This window comes from Acartia tonsa, chromosome 5 (genome assembly GCF_053477335.1).
Source record: "Acartia tonsa isolate MP-2025a chromosome 5, ASM5347733v1, whole genome shotgun sequence".
In the NCBI taxonomy this organism is placed as follows: Eukaryota; Metazoa; Arthropoda; class Copepoda; order Calanoida; family Acartiidae; genus Acartia; species Acartia tonsa.
The window spans coordinates 18465828-18488808 of record NC_137264.1 but is presented as its reverse complement, the minus strand read 5'-3'; the positions used below and the strand labels follow the sequence as shown (position 1 = coordinate 18488808).

At 30.1% G+C, this 22981-nt stretch overlaps 1 protein-coding gene across 7 annotated transcripts in view; it reads right to left on the bottom strand.

The window, feature by feature from the left end:
* Gprk2 (G protein-coupled receptor kinase 2) overlaps positions 1-22981 on the bottom strand; it is a 51343-nt gene that overhangs the window by 14326 nt on the left and 14036 nt on the right. For all 7 annotated transcript variants that reach the window (XM_080160615.1, XM_080160616.1, XM_080160617.1 and 4 more), the window contains exons 6-13: positions 22551-22604; positions 20391-20473; positions 17524-17638; positions 6886-6979; positions 5513-5597; positions 4228-4349; positions 829-913; positions 405-515 (exon numbers count right to left, since the gene is read on the bottom strand). In XM_080160615.1, the coding sequence (XP_080016741.1) occupies positions 405-515; positions 829-913; positions 4228-4349; positions 5513-5597; positions 6886-6979; positions 17524-17638; positions 20391-20473; positions 22551-22604 (749 nt within the window). The remainder of the gene's footprint in view (positions 1-404; positions 516-828; positions 914-4227; positions 4350-5512; positions 5598-6885; positions 6980-17523; positions 17639-20390; positions 20474-22550; positions 22605-22981) is intronic.

Sequence of the window (22981 nt, the reverse complement as noted above, 5' to 3'; positions counted from 1 at the left end):
ACCTGACATGACCACTACTGTCTAGTAGAATATTCTCTGGTTTACAGTCTCTGTAAACATTCCCTGGCTATATTATTAATACCTGACATGACCATTACTGTCTAGTAGAATATTCTCTGGTTTACAATCTCTGTAAACATTCCGACTATATAAATTATTAATACCTGACATGACCACTACTGTCTAGTAGAATATTCTCTGGTTTACAGTCTCTGTAAACATTCCCTGACTATATTATTAATACCTGACATGACCACTACTGTCTAGTAGAATATTCTCTGGTTTACAATCTCTGTAAAAATTCCCTGACTATATTATTAATACCTGACATGACCACTACTGTCTAGTAGAATATTCTCTGGTTTACAGTCTCTGTAAACATTCCCTGACTATATTATTAATACCTGACATGACCACTACTGTCTAGTAGAATATTCTCTGGTTTACAATCTCTGTAAACAATTCCTTCTTTGTGTAAATCTTCTAGACCAAGCAAAATTTCTGAGGCATAAAACCTGCAAAATAAATCTAAATTAAAGTGTTTTAATAAAAAAGTGTATTAATAAATAAGAAAGTAATAGTAAGTAATAATTACTGAAATATTAATTAAAATATATCAAAAGAAAAGGGTATCTATGATGTAGCTTTTAAAGATTTTTCAAATCAACATATCATCAAAATATAAGTAACTCTAATCATTAATCAATACTAAAGCACAAACTGTCCATAAACTTACCTTTCTCAAATAAAAAAAAACACCAATTTCTTATTAATTAGCTTTTTTTTAATGTGCATGTGATGATTTGTAGAATTGAGGGCACACTTTACCTGCACCGTTCTTCAGAAAAGCCAGGTTCTCCGCCCATATTGTAAATGTGAAACTTCAAATCTCCGCCTTCCATTATTGTTAACACTTAAACAAAAACATATTCTAATAGCGGAAAATACAAATAATACAAATACAAATACAAAGAATATGAAGATTAAAAACAAATATACGGACATACAGTATTCATTTTTTCTCAACCTTAACGCTCATGTCACTATGTCCACAATTCATTTTTTAGGACAAATTTAATTAAAAATCAAGAGCTGGATCTTTAAATGTGTAGCCGTTGCCGTAGCCGTGGCCAGAGGTACAGCCACTAATAATAATAATAATACGTAAAACTTCAAACATTTAAAAATCCATGTTTTATTGGCAGCACTGGCGACGGCTACGAATACGGCCACGGCTACGCCTACACATTTAAAGATCCAGCTCAGAGAAGAGGACCTATCTATCATAAATATAAAAATAATTTGCTTTCCAAAGTATGAAAAGAAAGATTCTCTATTAAAAATATAAAAAGGACACCCTGTAAGGCTAATCTTTTAATGCACCTTTCCTTACCAAACATGTTATAAGGGTTGGTCACGAAACAAATACTTATTACGTAAATGTTTATTTTTAGAAAGAAAAATGACAAAAATGTTATATTTTATTAATCATTTTATTATATGTATAAACACAGTTTAATTTTTTAACTTTCTTTATTGATGGAATACATATGTTTCTCTATAAAAATAGATCATCAGTTCCAATTAAGATGTATAAAGTAAGAGTTAAAAAAATATATGTCCTTGCATTTTGAATCCTTTTAAAAGACTAAATAAGAAAGAAGTGTTAGAAAATTATACCCCCTGCGGGGTTTTTTACTGCTTATATCCTCTTGGGGTTGGGGGGGAATTAGCATCTTTATATAAAACGGGGGAGGTGTTTAAAGAGAATCTTTAAAGAGAAAAATATAGGTCATATTTTATCATTTGCAGTTTTACAAATTAATACATATTATATAAAAAAAATACTGCTTTGAATATGTTTCACGTCATGCACTTTGAAAGAAGGAACTTTTCTCTGTGTGGACACTTGCTAAAGGTTTCATTTCTGGTGTTTAAAGTTTGTATGTTAGATTTGAAAGCTTTCATTATTTCGAAGCTTTCTGTCAAGCAAAGATTGCATTTTTTGGAATTTTGATTGTAAGGGTTTGCTAGTTTTTCAATTGACCATTCAATTTTATAGTTTGTGTTTTTCTGTCTTTGTGTTTTGATGAAATCAGATAGCTTTGTGCAAGCTGTGTCTCGTGAGAAAGAGGATTTGTGCCTACTATATCTTTGCTTGAAAGTTGCAGAGGTTAGGCCAATATATTGATGTTGGCTCTGGTCTGAATCTAGTGTCACAGTGGCTTTATAGACCATGTTTGAAGTTTTGCATTTACCATCCAATGGGCATGTTTGGGGTTGTCTACAGTTGCATCCTTCAATTGTAGGTATTTTGGAATCGCCAAGGTTGCGTTTATTGTGAGTAGAAATTATACTCTGCATGTTTGGCATTGTGCTGTAAGAAATCTTGATGGTGTTTCTATTGTAATACTTGTGTAGTTCTGAGCCTGGAGGAAAGTGCTTATCTACTAGTTTTAAAAACTCTTTGGCTATGTTTGTTTTAACTGCAGCGTTGTAAGGAATGGTGAACCAATTAACCTTTCTTTTGCGGTTTTTTCTCGCTGTGTTGGTTGTGTGTTGTGCTTGTTGTTTGTATTGTATGTTGTGCTTGTAACCTGCTGTTTTCAAGGCCGTATTATACAGGTCCTTTTCTTCATTAAAAAGAGCTTCATTGCTAGACAGATCAGAAATTCGTTTTCTTCTTATAATACTTTTACATCAATTTAATCTCATATTTTGCGGCAACGAAATGATTTTATATCCACTAAAAAATTAAGTTCTCTATGGTTTTATACCTTTGAAAAAAACTTTGAAATGATGAGCATTTTTTGATGAAATATCATCAAATGTTTTTATTGTAAACAATTTAATTCATATACTTCTGCAATTTACAGCATTTGATGATCTTTTGCCGTGTTCATTTATTTTGTCTTTTGAAATCTACAAAACATTTAATGATATTGAGGAACACCTCAAAAGTTTATATAAAACCATTGTGAAACTAAATTTTTTTTGTTGATAAAACTTTATTGAGCATAAACCTTGTATATAGACTAAAAAATACTAACTTAGTTTCACTGCTGGAAGGTGCTCAAAATCAATTGCTATCGTTTGTGCATAGTCCCCTTTTAAAATATAGCTTATAGTAACATTTAGAAAAAAAACTTTATTTAATATCATTTAAACATGAAAATAACAAGTAAACTTAACTAAAGTTCGAGCAAAATGTCAAAAAAGCTTCATAAATATTAAATAAATGTTAAACTTATTTACAGAAAATTTCAATTCTACTAAGTGTTGTGGGATATTAGAGTAAAACACTAGAGGAAGAAAGGGTTAAATAACTGTATCTCCCCATCGTAGTGTCATTGTGTCAACTCTCAATTGGGTCATTGAAAATCGACCAATAATGTCGCTTATATTATCACAGACAAGTATCATAAAATAATTTGGAAGCAGATGAAAAAGATCAATGAAAAAAGAAGGGAGGTATTTATCTGTATATACATCTATACTATAGATCTGTTTGTGGGATAACAGAATGAAAATTATTAAATTGAAAGTTTAAAGGGAGGGGGCGGAAGTGACACTTTTTGAAACCAAAGCTAAAAGTCAAAGGAACTCAACTAAATGAGTCATAGCTCTGAGATTTGACATGGCAGTTGCTTTGAAGAAGTACAATATGAAACTGTAAGAAACGGCGGCGGAACCGCCAAATTAGACAATTTTCAATCATCTGAGATAAACTTTCAATTTTATAAAAAATTTCCTTTTTATTTTCACTGGACACACTTGTAATATTTCAAATATGAGATAAGTGCAAATATATAAATTGAACGGCATCATACTTCTAGTAAAACCACGCTTCTCCTCTCCTGCATTAGCAGCCTTCCACTTAGAGTTCCTTTGACTTTTAGTTTTGGTTTCAGAAAGTGTCATTTCCGCCCCCCCCCCCCCCACGATAATTTATGTAAATACTCCATGATAATACACAAATTTACCCCTTCTGTAGATTACAATTAGTAGTAGTTGAAACGTTTGGAGACACCCAACTTAATTAACCAACCAATCAAAATTGAATCAATAAAAAAAAATTCCCCAAAGTTGTCAAACCAACGAATAAGACAACGTTATTATAAAACTTTAGGGACTAGTGTAATAATCAGCCCATTTACCTCCTGGTTAGAAATAAACAATAGAGACGGAGAGACTAGATAAATTAAAATGAAGGCAGGCTCTACTCACCGAGACATAGAGCGTCCTTCATTTCGAAAGCGTAGGCCAGGTTGACCACAAATCTTGAATTGACCTTCTGTAGGATGTTCTTTTCAGTATTCACCATACACTCACCTCGCCGCTTCTTTATCCTGGAAAAAATGAAATTATAGAGAGGTATGCCAGGGGGGGGGGGTATTGGTTTAATTGACTACCCTCACAAGATATATCAGTACAAAAGGCAGAATTTTACACATTAGACTTATTGGGGGAAATAAATTGAAGTCTGTGACTTTATCCATGAATCTCAAGATAATAGGCACATATTAAAACTAAAGCGTGAATTAAATAGAAAATTAATTTGGGGTTATGAGGCATAAGAAACAAAAAGTTAGTTTTCAATCCTTTTTACTGAACTTAAAAAAGTGTTGGTAGTGGTTAATGGGAGGATTTAAGAGATTTTATATTACAGGACATCTAAAATACTTTCACATCCGGATGTTCGCTTACACCGACAGACATACACTAATCATAAAGTAACTACTCTTTTAATTATTGACAATAACATATTAATATAAAAAATTCAAATTTATATAAATTGGATAGGTAAATCTTTTACATTTCAAAATGAGATTTTTTATTTTCCTCATTATATTTAGTCATGGTCTGTCAGCCGCAGTTTTTTTAATTAAAATTTAGCCATATGCCCTATTCTGTAAAATCCGAAAACAAGCGCAGTCAATAATACAAAGCATTTCCAATAGATCTTACAACACAGGGACGTCCAAGCTTTTTATTTTGAAGAGGGTAAAATAAGAAGTTTCAAAGGTGGGGGGGGGGGGGGGGAACACCGGTCTTTTTCTCCTCCTCCCCCTCCCATGGACTTTTATATTGCATTAACCATTTTTTCTTCCAAATCATCAACTGCTAAACCCTGTAGTTAATATTTAATATTTAATAGTTAATATTTTAGAATGATTAGAAGATTTATTTAATCTTCTATCTTCTTAACTATCTCATTTACATAATATTAGAGATTATGAAATTAAATAAGTTGAGTAGGTAATAAATGTTCGTATTTAAACTCTCAGAACACTTCAATCAGGTTCATATATATTAATATACAGTATACAGGTAATGACCAAAATTAACCTTTTTCATTTTTAGTTTCACTCATCGCCAAACTCTTCAAAATGTTATTGATTTGTGTTAGCTGCACTACTAATGACAATTAATATCCTTGTTATATGAAAATATACTACTTTATTAACTAAAGAAAAATCATATATTGTGGCAATAAATCATAATAAATTACCTCTTTTTCTCCAGCTTTTTGCAGGCGTACATTTTGCCAGTTGAACGTGTTTGGCAAGCACATACCTCTCCAAAACCACCTTTACCTGAAATCAATATTTATTTGATTTATGTAGGTATCAAAATGAAAAAAACAAGGACGACAACATCATTAAGTGGCGAGATACAAAAAAATTATATCGGACAGTCGGACACAGTGAGTTTTAGAGCATTTATTAAGTTGCCATAAAAAGAGAGATAACATGCGATAAATCAAAGTAAGAAATTATAAAAAAAAATAGTATTTATGTCTTTCTAAGTAAAAGTCTATTTTACCGGCCAGTGTCCCCTCCTTCCTTGAGTTTTAGTTATACATGAGAAAATATTTTACCAGAGGTTAGGCATAAGATTAATTTCATTATTACCTTGTACCATCCTTTGAATGTGTCTGTTGATTTTTTTTATAAACATATTTGTTCTTGTTTTAACATTTTTATGAAATATATTAAAATCTTGTTTTTTTTCGATGAGAAAACTTGGTAGGTTAGGAAATTGATTAAAAGTTTGAACATTATTTTCTCTCTTAATCAGAGAGGGGAATCAGTGTTCTCAATATTAAAATTGTTGGACAGACCAGAGATTAACAACCCTTTCATAGTTTTCAATTCAAAATACAATTATGCTAAAAAGCTGAAAATAGAATTTAGTCCCCATTCCTTTATTAAATGTCCTACTTTAAAGATGTTTTTTTTTATCAAACTTATCCATATCTTTTTGATGATGAATGAGATGAAATGCATCTTTTGTGCTTATTTTTGAGATAATATCATTATCAAAATTAATAGGATTAGTGTTGATTATTTCATCCCTGTAGTATTAGCTAGAAAGGGTAGTATGTGAAATTATAGCATTATGCTTTTAAAAAATCAAATATCACCCTAATAATCAATTGGGTGGACTGGAATGTATGAAGGGTATAGCCAGGGGTAGCTATTGTAACAATCAATTCTAAAAAAAAAAATCACGAAACCTTTTAAAGTATGTGGAAGTATATTCTGTTTTCTCATGTAAGTGAAGAGGGGTGGGTAAGAAGGGGAGGAAAAGGGGAAGGGGGTTGTGGGGAAATTTTCCTTTAGAATTGTTTGTCAAGATATAATTCCTTTGTCTCTGGGTATAGCTTTTTGATAAAAGTTAGGTAATCAAATGATAATATTTATCTAAAACTAAATTTACCTGAATTCTAAAGGTTTAAAAACTAATCATTAAAAGCAAAATAATACAAATGTCATTCAATCAAGGGATAATAATTACCAAAAATCTGAATGCTTTGGATCTACCTACTTTTCATAAAGAACTAATAGACAAAGTTCTGACAATCAATTATAAAATATTTACCTAAAACTCTGTACATTCTGAAGGTTTTGTATGTTACTGGTTGTCGCTCCAAACTTTTCCATTGCAGATATCGATCAAAATACATAGATTTTCTAAAAGTTGATATAAATTGAAAACATAATTCATTCATTTGATATAGTGATTCTTTCGTGACATTTTCTAGGCTGTTTTTAGGCATAGAATACTCTTTTGTGAAGATTTACATAGCTTATGCTTTTTTTCTTTCTATGACTCACTTTGGTTTAATAAACTTTTGTCTTTTGAGCTTACGGAGATATTATTATATTATTAAAGGGGACTTTAATAGCTGCAACAATAAGATAGACGTCGGAAATTTTAATTAAGATTCGTATGTAAATCTGTTTTTTTATTACGCAAACATATTGTGATGCACAGTTGGCTTGCCTTTACTATATTTGTCAATCTATACTATATTAAAAGTATTAATGAACATATGATTTCATCAGTTGTATGACACATAAGCTTATTAAGATTCCTAATTATTTAGGTATTCTTTACCTGATACGGTTGTTTTTTACAATTCTTTTTTTAAAAAGATTTAGCTTTACACACTTTTCCTTTTGTTATAAAACTACTGAAATAAATAAAAGAGAGGTGGATAGGCTATAATCCTGGCTATAAAGTAAGGATAATATCTCTTACATATATTATATACATATATATTTAAGATTAACAATTAAACTTTACTCATATATAAAAATTATTGACTTAAAATAAACCTTAAGGATATTTCTGGTTATAACTTAAATTCAGGGAGGGAGGGGACATAGGACTGTAAATTACATTGGCACCCAAAGATTTATAAACACGTGACTTATTCGTGGCTTAAAAACTTTGGGTATTCGAATGAAATTTTTATGTTTTAAAGTTCCATACTAGTTGTGTCAAAATGTTTCAACCAATTATTTAAATCTGGAGTAATTGTGTTTATTCATCATCATTATAGTATTAAAAAGATAACAGAAAATTACCATATGATACTTCTGACGGACAGACCCTAATAAAAATTATTGTTAAAGGAAACTTCAGGCAAGATTTAAATTTGATAAGACGATTCAAACATGCCTTTCGTGGCAACGCTCCTCAAGGGGCGATTCTTCGTTTTTTTATCAGAAGCTTTTCTCATATTTCTTGCCTCTGCGGGGGGGCTCTAACCTTGCTGGGCCAATTGCCTATCCCTGTTTGGCAATCACCTAACCCAATATAACCTAACCTACCTAAAATAACCAATAAAAAGCAATTTTAAAAATATTACAAATCGCCCTTTAAGGGGCGTTGACACGAAGGGGACTAATCCCAAAGTTTTTCATTAGAACATATGGTTTGGTAAATTGTGTAAGTGTTTATCCTATATGAGGATGGGGAAAATATCGCTTAGCTTTGCAAAATTATACAAATAAAAGGTATTTATATTCCTTATACTCGGACAGGGACATGAATAATATCCACACATAAATAAAAATCTTGAAGGCAAAGACTTGAAATTATTATAAAATCATACTTAACATCAATTAGGATTTTTGGGTTGTTTTTTTTTAGGAAAGCTTTCAAAGTATCCAAAATCTTTTAAGCATTTTATATTATGCCATATGGATAAAAAATGTGACTACTTTTTATTGTAAAATGTCTTATTCCTTCAGATGCCTGTTTATTTTACAAATTTATGTTGACAAATAACTTTTTTGTTACCTATTGAATATGTTTGTCTTGGTCCCTGGATGATATTGTATATATACCTGGGGCTCGCATTCTCTTTATCTTATGACCCATATCCCTACTAAGTTTACATATCCAAGCAAATATTTTGTACATTTTAGTAATCACATGATAAGGAGAAAATTTTAGTAGGATGTCACTTCAATTTAATTTATGAGTCTTCAATAGATTATTAATAGGTACTAATATTAATTTTGGCTGTTTAATCAAAAAACAAATTAGGACAAAAAGTCTTTTTTTAATTGCTTAATTGTATGTACAATAAACCCACCCGTCTTTTTCTAATAACAATTTCTAGAAATATAAAAGTTTGTTGGCTAGCCACATAAACGAATAGTGTGCATTAAATAGAAAACTTTTCTAAACTCAAAGGGACAACCTAATAGAACACTTTGAAGGAACAAGGGCAAGTGCTTTCTAGCATTTTTATGGTAAATAAACTAAGTGGGCTTCTGTATACATAAATGAACAAAAATACTTTTATTATATAAGTAAAACTTAAATCAACCATGAAGCACGTAATGTCATTAAAAATAATAGAATGGCTTAATAAAACTCAAATTGATTTGTCTTTATATAATCTTTAGCAACATGATGTTTAAATAAAATATTAAATAAGAAACATTAACAAATACTTGTAATTTTAAAGATAAAACGTCCTTGGCAGGAAGGGAGGGGATAATGGGCTGTCTATTTCACTAGTCCCCAAAGTTTTGTAATAACTAATAACGCTTTCTTTTTCGTTAGCTTAACAACTTTGGGGACTTTTTATGAATTTTGATTGGTTGGTTCATTAAGTTGAGTGACCAAAAGTTACAACAACTAACTTTAATCTACACAAGATGTAATTTTGTGTATCATCATTGTGGATGTAATTGTACATAAATTTATGGGCCATTGTCTTATCCCCTTAGATCCCTGCGTCCTTGGTCTACATACAATTGCCAGACACATTTTAGATTGGTTCATACAGATATGCCACATAGAAACAAATAAAATGGATTTGCTTGTGCAAAGGAAGAATGGGTATGGAGAACAAACAAGGAAGACAACATCCGTAATAACAAAGCTAACAATTAATCATAGGGAATTATATTTAACTAAGTGCAAGGGGTTGAGTTTTTTTTTTGGGGGGGGGGGGTAGATATACCACACTTTTCTGGGATCTTGCCAGATCAAGTATCAACTGTGGGGAATACCAAAGGATGACTCCATGCTAAATTTGAGCCGGATCCGGCCAAAACCGGCCGGGATTTTTTAAAAAACCGTTTTTTTCCGGTTTTTAGGGGGTATCTGTAAATCAAGCCTCCTCCTGGGTACGCCCCAATGATGATTTTTGCTTTAAGGTCTGATCTGAATTCCTCAACACTGGATATGACCCCTAGAGTTGAAAAAATGGTTAAAATCCGGTCTTTTGACCGGTTTCCGGCCATTTCCGGTCCAAAAAAAAAATTTTAAAAATCAAAATTTCACCTAAAATTAAAAAAAAATGCTTTAAATTACATTTTTCATTAATAATTTTTCAAAAACCAAAAACCTTAGGTAATGAAGATAATTTTAGCAACTTAAAATGTGAAAAAAGGTTGAAAATTGACAATCTTGTGTCAATTTGAAAAATGTTGGTAAATCTTAAAAATTTGACGGATTTATACATTTATTACATACATTAGAATTTAGGTTGACTATGGTCTTTAAGACACGCCATATCCAATAAAATTGCAATGAGAAGGTCTAAATGTTTTTCTGAACCAAAATTCTACATACCCTGGCGGTTCCAGGGATATATCCAGAAAGCTTTTAACAGGTGGCCGACTAAAAGCCGGATTTGATAGTTATCAACCGTAAAAAGTAGCGATTTTCGTTTTTTTGGCCAAAACTCATGCAGGGAGTTGTTTTTTGGGATTGACACACAAAAGCAAGTTTGTACAACTTTTTGGGGCAGACTTTTTTTAAATACGCATTATCCGCCACGGGTGAACCGTTTGGCCGATACGCGCCGCCAAAGGCACGATTTTTGACGATTTTTCAAAAAATCTTGGTTTTTTGCCCCTTTAGGAAAATGACAGAGCCGATTTAGCGACTTAGGACACTTCTTCATTAATGTTCAACTTTTTGAGGCGGACATTTCTTTACTTATGTATCATTCACCTCTGGCGGACCGTTTGGCCGTTATTCGTCGCCGAAATCGCAATTTTTGGCGATTTTGCCATTCACGAGGTTTTAACGACCATTTTTGAGGGGAAGGAGTCATCCAATCAAGATAGATCTAAAATACTTTTCATTTGCAAATTAAATTGGCTACATTTCATGTGAAGTAAATTTTTTTGTGAGTCCAACCGTTTTTGTTCCAGTTGAAATTTTAAAAAAAGGAAAACAATTACTAATTACACCAACCCTATGAAATGTATTTCCCCCCCCACAAGAAACAAGTTTGGGTGAAATAATTTTTTAAGACGCAGGCTCCAAATTATCTTATTATTGATTATAACACTATAATTATAAATTTTATTATCTTACCATATTTATGCATAATAATTATGATTATCTTATTATTATTATTCAGTTATAGTATTATAAGTATTAATTATCATATAATATAACCTATTACAAATCAATCAATAAATTATATTACATAACCTATTTTAAATCTATCAATAATAACTCATATTAATTATCATTAACTTTTTATTACTTATTATTTATGATTTTATCATTATTAATCATATAAAATATCCTATTACTAATTTATCAATACTTATTCATATTGTTATAATTTTTTTTTTATAATGTAGTAACTATCGCCATTTCTAAATTACTTTATTTGATTATCAGTTGAACTACCTAACCTAATACATATATTATAGTAATTTTTATTACTTTTTAGTTTATAAATAATTGCTAGAGATGAATAATAATTATTCAGATTTACAAAGTAATAATCATTAGAGATTAATCAGATAATTAAAAGATAAATTAAAAATTACCAAGTAGTAAATATCAGTGATTGAAATGTGCAGTTAATTATCAAAATTATGATGTACTAACAATTAGTGTTTAATTAGTTTTAAAATTACAAGAAAAAAATAATTATAATTAAAAAGTAATAATTTTTAAATTTCAACTGGAACAAAAACGGTTGGACGCACAAAAAAATTTACTTCACATGAAATGTAGCCAATTTAATTTTCAAATGAGAAGTATTTCAGAGTTATATTGATTGGATGACTCCTTCCCCTCAAAAATGGTCGTTAAAACCTCGTGAACGGCAAAATCGCCGAAAATCGCGATTTTGGCGGCAAATAACGGCCAAACGGTTCACCTGTGGCGGATAATGCGTAAGTAAAGAAATGTCCGCCCCAAAAAGTTGTACAAACTTGCTTTTGTGTGTCAATCTCAAAAAACAACTCCCTGCATGAGTTTTGGCCACAAAAACGAAAATCGCTACTTTTTACGGTTGATAACTATCAAATCCGGCTTTTAGTCGGCCACCTGTTAAAAGCTTTCTGGCCAGCCGTACGGCCTTAATGATATATCCCTGGAACCGCCAGGGTATGTAGAATTTTGGTTCAGAAAAACATTTAGACCTTCTCATTCAATTTTATTGGATATGGCGTGTCTTAAAGACCATAGTCAACCTAAATTCTAATGTATGTATAAATCCGTCAAATTTTTAAGATTTACCAACATTTTTCAAATTGACACAAGATTGTCAATTTTCAACCTTTTTTCACATTTTAAGTTGCTAAAATTATCTTCATTACCTAAGGTTTTTGGTTTTTGAAAAATTATTAATGAAAAATGTAATTCAAAGCATTTTTTTTTTTAATTTTAGATGAAATTTTGATTTTTAAAATTTTTTTTTTGGGCCGGAAATGGCCGGAAACCGGTCAAAAGACCGGATTTTAACCATTTTTTCAACTCTAGGGGTCATATCCAGTGTTGAGGAATTCAGATCAGACCTTAAAGCAAAAATCATCATTGGGGCGTACCCAGGAGGGGGCTTGATTTACAGATACCCCCTAAAAACCGGAAAAAAACGTTTTTTTATAAAAATCCCGGCCGGTTTTGGCCGGATCCGGCTCAAATTTAGCATGGAGTCATCCTTTGGTATTCCCCACAGTTGATACTTGATCTGGCAAGATCCCAGAAAAGTGTGGTATATCTAGGGGGGGGGAGGTGGGCATTAATTGAGTTTTATATTATAGATAAAAAGGAGTACACATAGAAAATTCCTGAGCATATTGCATCTTATGTTTTGGAGAAGCTTCGCTTTTGAAAACAAATTTTGGTTGTAACAATTTGTAGATGATTAGAATCTTACCCCACATATTGCCAATTTCTTTTCTTCCAAAAGAAAATATTTATCTATTGTATGGTATTATAGACAGTTGTCCAAGGATAAGAAAATGAAATTGTAGAATCAATTCCTGTTTTGTTGGACCCGAATGACTGTAGGCCCCGGCATACAAACAATAAACTAATTATATGCTTTACTACAGTTTCTTATTCGTTGACATTTTTTAAACATTTTACAGTATGGCTTCGAAACCGATTAATTTTCACTGAATTAGAACCGTTACTCAGTCATATTGGAAAAACTAATGTATAGCATTGTATTAAAGACAATTTTTCACGAATATGAAAAAAAAACATAAAATTAATACCAGTTTTAATCTTATGATTTTTTATTTTAATATCCACGTAAAGCTGTCTATAATAATATTTATAATCTATGATTAAATATTTTTGGTATTGGGTTCCAATGTGAGGTATGTTTCAGAATTATGTAATTTCATGTCCAATAATCATAAGAAGAAATCCTATTCTTATTATTTCTCATGAATACGGATAATAGAATTACTTTTGTAACCAGCTGGGGCGTGTCTTATGATTTAGCAAGGGGTGGTACATCTACAACTGCTTTAAAAACAGGGGTGTATATTCTGCACAAGATTTTTTTCCAGGGGTGGAAAATATTTAATTTTCCTACCCGAAGGAGAGGGAAAATATGGAAATGACTATTTCTTCATATTTTCCCCCTCTAACATATATTTATCCCCCCCCCCCCCCTTTAGTAGGAAATCAAATACAGAATATACACACCCTGTTTAATAATTAAGAGGGGGGGCTTTATGTGTGATTCACAATTGTAATCTAGGATATTGACGAAGAATGTGGAGAATAAATATTTTATTTCAAAAGAATTTATCTTCAAATATTCTTCTCTTCTCTATTTTATTAATTCATATTCCATTAAATTTATTTACCAAACCTCATATGTGCTTCCATGAATCCATATTTAACTGAAAATTTTTTTTCTAATTAGGATGAGTTAGTCTGTATGTCTGTTATAGGAATTTTATCTAAAAAAATAAGCTGTTAAATTCATCCTATCTATCCTTACATGAAGGTTATAGGATCTTCTCTATTTTATTAATTCATATTCCATTAAATTTATTTACCAAACCTCATATGTGCTTCCATGAATCCATATTTAACTGACACTTTTTTTTATAATTAGGATGAGTTAGTCTGTATGTCTGTTATAGGAATTTTATCTAAAAAAATAAGCTGTTAAATTCATCCTATCTATCCTTACATGAAGGTTATAGGATCTTCTCTATTTTATTAATTCATATTCCATTAAATTTATTTACCAAACCTCATATGTGCTTCCATGAATCCATATTTAACTGACACTTTTTTTTATAATTAGGATGAGTTAGTCTGTATGTCTGTTATAGGAATTTTATCTAAAAAAATAAGCTGTTAAATTCATCCTATCTATCCTTACATGAAGGTTATAGGATCTTCTCTATTTTATTAATTCATATTCCATTAAATTTATTTACCAAACCTCATATGTGCTTCCATGAATCCATATTTAACTGACACTTTTTTTTATAATTAGGATGAGTTAGTCTGTATGTCTGTTATAGGAATTTTATCTAAAAAAATAAGCTGTTAAATTCATCCTATCTATCCTTACATGAAGGTTATAGGATCTTCTCTATTTTATTAATTCATATTCCATTAAATTTATTTACCAAACCTCATATGTGCTTCCATGAATCCATATTTAACTGACACTTTTTTTTATAATTAGGATGAGTTAGTCTGTATGTCTGTTATAGGAATTTTATCTAAAAAAATAAGCTATTAAATTCATCCTATCTATCCTTACATGAAGGTTATAGGATCTGTGTGTGTGTCCGAATGATCTAGTTAACCGCTGAACCGAATATTTTTAAGCTAAAATTTCAAAAAATTGAGTGTTTAGAGAAAAAAGTTATACCTATCAAAAACATAGCTAATCTACAATTTTAAATTTTCGTTTGTCTATTTGTCCGGCTTTTTTATCATCACTTTTATGAATATTGCCATCCTTTTTTTCTCTTATTTTAAAGAAATTTTGTACCAAATGTTATTTTTTGATTAATTGAAAATATTAATAGAAATCATTCTTCTTTATAAGGATAAAAATAATGATGACTTAAAAATTTATAAAATCGTTTCTATTTCCAACTTTTGAAAAGGAATCAAATTGACCCAAATAATATATTAAAATCAAAATATAAAGATTATTTTTATTTTAGTTTTTTTAGGATCTTGCTTGAAATATAATGAAGGTCTAACAAGATATTTCATATTTTACATCCGTTGGAACAATTTTTAAAGTTTTATGTAAATGGAGGTAGGAGAATTGGGCTGTTAAATACACTAAACCCCAAATGAATAACGTTTTATTATTCGTTGGCTTAACAACATTAGGGACTTTTTTAAAATTTTGATAGGTTGGTCCACAACCAGAGGGGGTAATTTTGTGTATCATCATTGGCTTCAACTAACAAATCCCTTGTAATAAGTGTTATAGCATTTTAGAAAGGCAGCCAAAAATATTTAAATTGTAAACATTTTTTTTATTGTTGTTGAATAATGTACAAAAACTTTATGAGCAACACATAGAAAGCCCTTCATTTTTGTGTGCAATCACTTTCACACACACGCGTAGCCAGTTTCATAGGACCGCCAAAAAATCAAAAAAAATAAGTTTGTTATAAGTGTTGTTCTCAAAATACCAAATGTTAACATAATCGCAAAAAGATGAAATAATGATAAAAACAATAACCGCATAAAAAGCAGGGTAATATTGATAACTTTTGATGAGGTTGGCGGAAATAATGGCAGAAGGGATATTATGTAAGTCTGACAGGGTCCTAGTACTAGCTAGTGTAACAATTCCAGTATTCTCATATTCATGATGTTTTAGAAATAAGTATTCTCATTTGATATTTTAACTTTAGTGTTTTCAAACATAAGGATAAAATACAAAAATCCTAAGAGACAAAAAACTATTTTTATATTAGCCATGGTTATTAAAGGATAAAATAATGACCATAAAAAGAATAACAGCTACTTTAGATTAAAAATCATTAGGGGAAAAAAACTGCTGGATCAAATTCCAATCAAGGTTTTTAAATAATTTGTATATTATATAAAAATTTAAGGCACAAAATGGTTTTCAATTCAATGTTCCTCCCTACTTAGTTATGATTTTAGCGTATTGTACTCTCATCAATGATTCAATCATCAGATATCAGAGGCACATTTCTAACCAAGGCCTAATCAAATTAACCTAAGCACCAGATTATGTCTCAATTTAAATTGTCCCTACGATTAGAAACTAAATAAGGCGAAGGGGAAATTCAAATTACTGCATCCCAGATCTTATGGATAACTCTTCAAAAATTTCACTTTAAAATCATTTCCTTTAAATATAAAACTTTACTTATTACTATATATATTTTGGAAGGGCCCTGTAGCTAAATTATAGAATGCAAAAACTCTGCAAAAGAATTTTCAAGGTTTACATAAATTTTGCAACATTGTTGGTGTCCACGTATCCAGACAAAAATTAATTTCGTGGATTTTCTTCAAGTGGTAGAGGAAAGTTTGCAAACTTCAAAAGGCAGAGTTTTACGCAATGGCTAAATACTAATTTACTCTATATTGTCCTATCATCCTTACGTATATTGTAGCTATTATCTTAGTTTTAACTGTTTTGCATAAACAATGCATGGAGGCCTTTTTCTCTCCAGTTCAATATTTCTCTCTCAATTTATCCTCTCGGCTATTTTAAACCCTAAACTCATATATATAACCCACGGACAAATTTTTACTCTCCCAATTTCCCCCCTCTTATCAACACTACATCATTTTTTTATCCTTCAGTGAAAGAGATAATAGTGTTAAAAAACAGATCAAAAAGACTTCAAAAGGGAATACAAAAATTATCGGTATAAGAATTAAAATTATATTGGATCCCAAAGTTTAATAAACTCGTGTCTTTACCTATTCATTTACATAAAAAAGTAGGCCTTTATTAAATCTTGATTCGTGGTCTAATGTTTAAAATTTTCCACCAATAATCTTTATCTGCAATAGTGTTAATTTTGTCCGTCATAATTGGGGATGTAATCCACGTCAATTTATTGTACATTGTCTTCTCTGAATTTAATGAGAATTAAGTGTTCTTAATCCAAATTCAAAATATCGGCAAACTTTTCTGAATAATGTAAATCCCTCACCCCGAAATCCACTTCCTTCCTTCCTGAATGATTTGTAACAGTTTGTCAACAAGATTGAAAAATCAACAAAACTGAAATATCGACAACTTTATAAAGCGAAAATCAAATTATATTGTGTAAATTTCTGTTTGTAAACTGGTTTTTTTTCGCAAAGATTAACCGTCTTAGATAAATAGGTTATCTAGGTACACTTTCTGCTGAAGTTCTTGAAATAAATTTTTTCAAAACGTTGAGACAATGGCAAAAAAACCACCCACCTCAGTAAACCTAAAAAACTCAGTTAAAATAAACGAAATATGTTTTCTAATTTCCTGAATTCTTTGTAAGGTTCTTCAGAGAGGAATGCCTTGACCTCGTCCACGCAGGATCTGAACAGGTCCCGAGCCTTCGAGTCAAGCTTCATCTTGGTCTCTTCTACCAACTCATCACTGAAACAAAATATAGGTATTTTTGTTGTTTTTCTTAAAACAGAAAATCCATGCATTGTTTAAGAATAAAGATTTAAATGCCAGTTAGTATTTTCCATGTTTTGATATAAAAATTAATTTATGAATTCTAGAAATACATTGTTATTATTTATGAATTCTAGAAATACATTCAAGGGCTCGATATGCACCTTGAGGGAAAGCACATCCTTCTAGATTAGGAATTTTTTTTTGAATAACAGCACCGCAATTAATATGTGAGAGCGGATTAAAATAAGTATTGAATTCTTATCAAGTGAAACCAAAAAGTTAATATTTGTAATATTCAAGAACCCAAGGCAAAGTTTGAAATCAATGGTGCGATTCTGAACAGCCAATAAGAGCTATCCGCTACTGACAGGTAGACGAAGAAACTTTAAGTAACTAAAGCTTTGCTTTACAACATATACATATAACTATAATGAATTTTGGACAAAATTTGAAACTAATGTGGATATTTAATAATACCTTAGGTATCCGAATATACATTCTATTGCAAAAAACGCGATATTGGGTTTGTTTAAATATTCAATTAATTATGTTTTTTCAAGAATTTCATGCGTGGGAAAATTTTTTTAACGTGAGAACCATTTAATTTTCATTTAAATGGTACAAATGTTTTTCATTTAATTTCATATTTGTGACCCGTGGGAAATTTTTTTTTAATGTGAGAACCATTTAATTTCATTTTTTTTAAACTGTTGGAAAAAACGTGAGAAAAAATATGTTTTAGTATAAAGAAAAATTCTATCAGTTTCAAACCTTTCCATTTGATAGATCATACCGACTTTGGAAAAACTGTCAGACCGATTTTTGAAATTCAATCTGTGAAAAAAGATATTCAAGATTTAATTTTTGTTTTGAAAATAATAATTTTACATGTATTGACGCCATCTTGGATTATGATAATTTTTTTTTGTTGGAAGATTTTTTTTCTAAAATTTTTTTAAAAAATTATTTTTATAATGAAAAAAAATCTTTGAACTTAAATTAACCAATAATTCAAAGATTTTTTCTATTTAATTTGGAAGATTTTTTTTATTTTTAATATAAAAGTTAAACAAACACAAAACAGTAAAATAAAGAAAATTAAATGAAAAAACGTTTTATCATTTTATTCGAGAAATCATTTACTAACATCACCTTTTTGTTGCAATAGAATGTTATTTAATCTAACAAAATTTAGCATAAATGAATATTTAAATCCCAAGGTAATAAATGATCGAGCGATAGATTAAATAACTCATTTATAATCTTCTTCTATAATATTGAACCAATAGTTACACAACTGTTTCCAAAAATTTTATTAAAAAAAGATCATAGTTTCATAATGCTCCTCTATTTTCTCAACCAACATGATTATTAGGGATAAAGAGATAGGGCAATGTAATATAGATTTATTAGCCCCAAATTATCAAAAAATAAAATTACCCCTTATGAAAGAAAAATTAGATAACTCAAAAATTTTACAATCGTAAATCATGATTCAACGATTTCATAAAATTTTAAAGACAATATCATTGTTCCCTCTCTCTGATCTTAATATAATTGAAAGAAAAGAAAGTATAATAGAATATTAAGTTATTGTAAAAATAGTTGTATAACATCTTAAATTTCTAATATCTATCTATTTTAAGAAAAGACATTGAAGTGAGGTTCAGGGAAGGTATTTAATAGATAAACCTTTCATGAATTGGTTGGGATGACACCTAAAATTTGACACAAAGGAATAGTCGCATGAAGTGCATTTCATAAAAATGATTTCAAGCATAAGTTACAAGTATACCATCAAACATACCTATATAATTTTGTATAACAATATTTAATTATTTTATTTTGGTTCTTCTGACTTTACTATAGTATTTGATAAGTTTTCAAGAAAAAATTAATTCGCCCCTAACATACATAAAAGCCCCCTCCATATTCAAAAAAAAAAACATTACAGTCAATCCAGAAATTAAAAAAGATAACAAAATATTATTGTCAAAAACTACTTCTAAAAAAGAACTACTAAGACTAATTTTTCAAATCTGTATTTTGAATAAAAATATATTTTTGTATTAGACCTCTCTTAACTTGAAGAAATCACGTCTGTTCAAATTCTGTAGGGACATTTCCAATTCAAATAGGCTAATTCAATTTATTAACATAGCTAAACTCAGATAAATAGAGATAGGTAAAATAGCCTAAAACATGTCCTGAAATAAAACTGAGCTGTACGGAAAATTGTGGACTGAGCTGATTGGCCTCTCAATTGACAATATCTCGATGGATATAGTTTGTTAGTTTATTTCTCAGATTAGGTTAGGTTTTATTGGATACAGGGTACCTTACTAGACACTTTTGGGCAAGCACTAACCTAGCATAAAGCTTAGCTAAAGACTGTATTGTTCTCAAGTAAGTTTGTTTTATTTATGGATTCCAAAGATTTTTGCTGATATTTATTCAACCATAACTTCCTTTTTCTTATCGAAACCTAGCCTGAGTTGAGTATGGAAGGTGAACAACTATGATTAACAGTAGGAACTTTAAAATTTTAGGTAAATATTAAAATATTATTTTATTCCTTTTATATCTGTAATCTTATTTAATCTTTTTATTTTGTCAAAAGAGAAGGAAAGAGGGGGGCAGCTGTATCCCTTTTGAAGAAAAAGAACCATTACATCTCATACTTGAGGGCATTCAATACAACAAGTGTATGTAATTTTTTTTTTACCTTAGTATATTGATATATTTGATAACATCAATGTCTGGGTTCGTGTCCCGCCTCTGATCACCAGAGCCGTCCTTGTTTTCAACCTTAAATTATAACAAAATTAGCAATTTGGAAACTTAACCTTTGTATTGAAAAAAAATCTACTAAAGCCCATTTAAAGCAAACGATTCAAACTTTAGCGTGTCGTGTTGGAATTCTTTCATTAAGTATTAAGTTTGAAATGGCAAATTTTAGTGCATTCCTTCATATCAAATAACACCTAGACCTTAAACGGACTTTAAGAAGAAAAAAATGTATCTTAAGTTAAGTTAAATTTAGTAGGTAAATGTTAAATGATACACACAGAAATAATACCCCGTAGGGTTGGGGCCAAGCAAGGATAAAGCCCACCACAGGGGCTAAGAAAAATACTTTTTTCCCTTTAAAAGAATTAAAATAAGGGTTTTTGATGGTCAAGAAGTAAAATTGAGTAACTTATTACTAAAATAAATGTAGGGTTTCCACTAGGTAATCAATTATATTAGTAACTGAGATCAATTGAGCCAATTTAGTTGGACAATATTATATTGGTTAATAATTTAGATAAACAAGGTAATTTTCCAAACAAATATTTTCATATTTTTAAGATTTTCAAAGAAAACCTGTTACAACCACGTAATTTGATGATTATTGAGACGATGAATAAATGAGAAGTGTCATTCACGTTTTTTTTAGATGAATAATAAAACGAACATAATAAGTACCCAACCATTTTCTACATTTGTTTTTGAATACACGGGCACTTATATAAGTGGCTCTTAAAGTGGTAATTTAGCAAAATTAGTTTTCAATTTTCTACCACTTAAATAAAAACATACACTTGCAAGTAAATATGGTTGTATAAGCTTCAAATAATTGCAGAGAAAATAAAGGTAGTTCTGATAGTCTAAATATATGGAGATCGCACCTACACGAGGTTGTAAAGAATCAAAACACGAAAAAAAAATTAATAAGTTGAGTTCGTAAGATTACCTATATATTACCATACTTAACGAATATCTAAAGGAATAAGACATTGTCCCATAAATTGTTGTACATCACCAATAATGAAACACAAAATTATACCTTCTATGTAATAAAAAAAAAACAATGTCCCCTCCCTCCTTGCATAATTAATATTATTTGAGGCTTTACAAATATTGCGCTCTCGATAGATATTTATTTTCGAAAACAATCTTTAGATTAATGATTATAATTTATTTTTAATAATCTTTATCTCTGTCTATGACTAAACCATTAATTGTTGTTGAAATATCTTAATATTCTATTCAAATTCATTTCACAATTATGTAGGTATGTTATTAATATGTACAACAAATATGTCCTTAAGTAAAGCTGCAAGTAAAATCCATCAAATTGTTATGAAAAAGAATATCAAAAGAAAGGGTGTGATGTTAAAAAAAAATTGTATATAAAAGAAGCGTGTTTAACTGGATCTCAAGTTACGGACAAATGGGAGAATATTTTAGTACTTTTTTCTTTTGATTTTTGTAACAAAAGAAGAGGTACTAAAATATTGTATTTTTACACCAGAAATCTAAAATATCTTTTATCAGATTTGATGTATTTTTCTCTATAAAGGAACAAGTAGTGTGCTATAGCTCCCTGCAAAGTGATTCATTTTAGCAAAGAAATAAAATAATCCTAAGCGGAAGTAATAATGCAACTAGAGTAAATTAAATGCTAAAAAACAAAACTTAACTTATATCTTTGCGATGCAATGTTTGAGAATCAAATACAAAAAGAAAATGAATTACAGTAAAAATGTTTTATTGTGGGCAATAAAAAGATAAGACGCATTATCTGCGTAGAAAATCAGGGAAAACGTACCTTGTTCGAAATATGATTCTAGTCGTAAAATACCTATTATTATCTAATTCATAAATTTCAATTATTACAGTTTATATCGATATATTAACGGAGAAAAAACCTTACTTCTTTACATAATAGGCAATAAGTTTGGGTCAATTCAAACTTTTTATTGTCCAAACTGTATAGGTAACCAATAATCTTAATCTACAGGCTGGGTAATTTTGTTTGTCATTATTGGGAATATGCAAGAGTTTATCATCCATTGTCTTAATCCTTAAGAACCCAGGGAACAATCCCAAATCAATTTACCTGATTTTCGTGATTCGAGTCTTCTTCATCCCCACTGTCGAGTCTTGTGTCAGTCTAAACAAAAATTTAAAGTTTAGTCACAGTGTACAGAACAATATTCGCAGCCAAGAGCGTCCAAGTTTTTTTAGCTGCTTAAAAGATAGATGTCTTAAATTCCTTTCCGTGATTCACAATATCAATGAGCTTCTACTCTATACTTAATTTGTCAATCTCTGCTGTCCTTTCATGTAGCTTCGAATTCTACGAGAAAAATGTAATTGTCAAGAAGCTATTTTTCAACTCACTTTATCCGTCCAACTACTTAGTTCTTTTTGTAACTAATTTCCATGGACGTTGTCATCCATGTTAGTATCTATTAGGGTTGGGCCGGATATCCGGCCATTTTCAATGTCCGGCCGGATACCGGATATTAAAACTATCCGGTTACATGA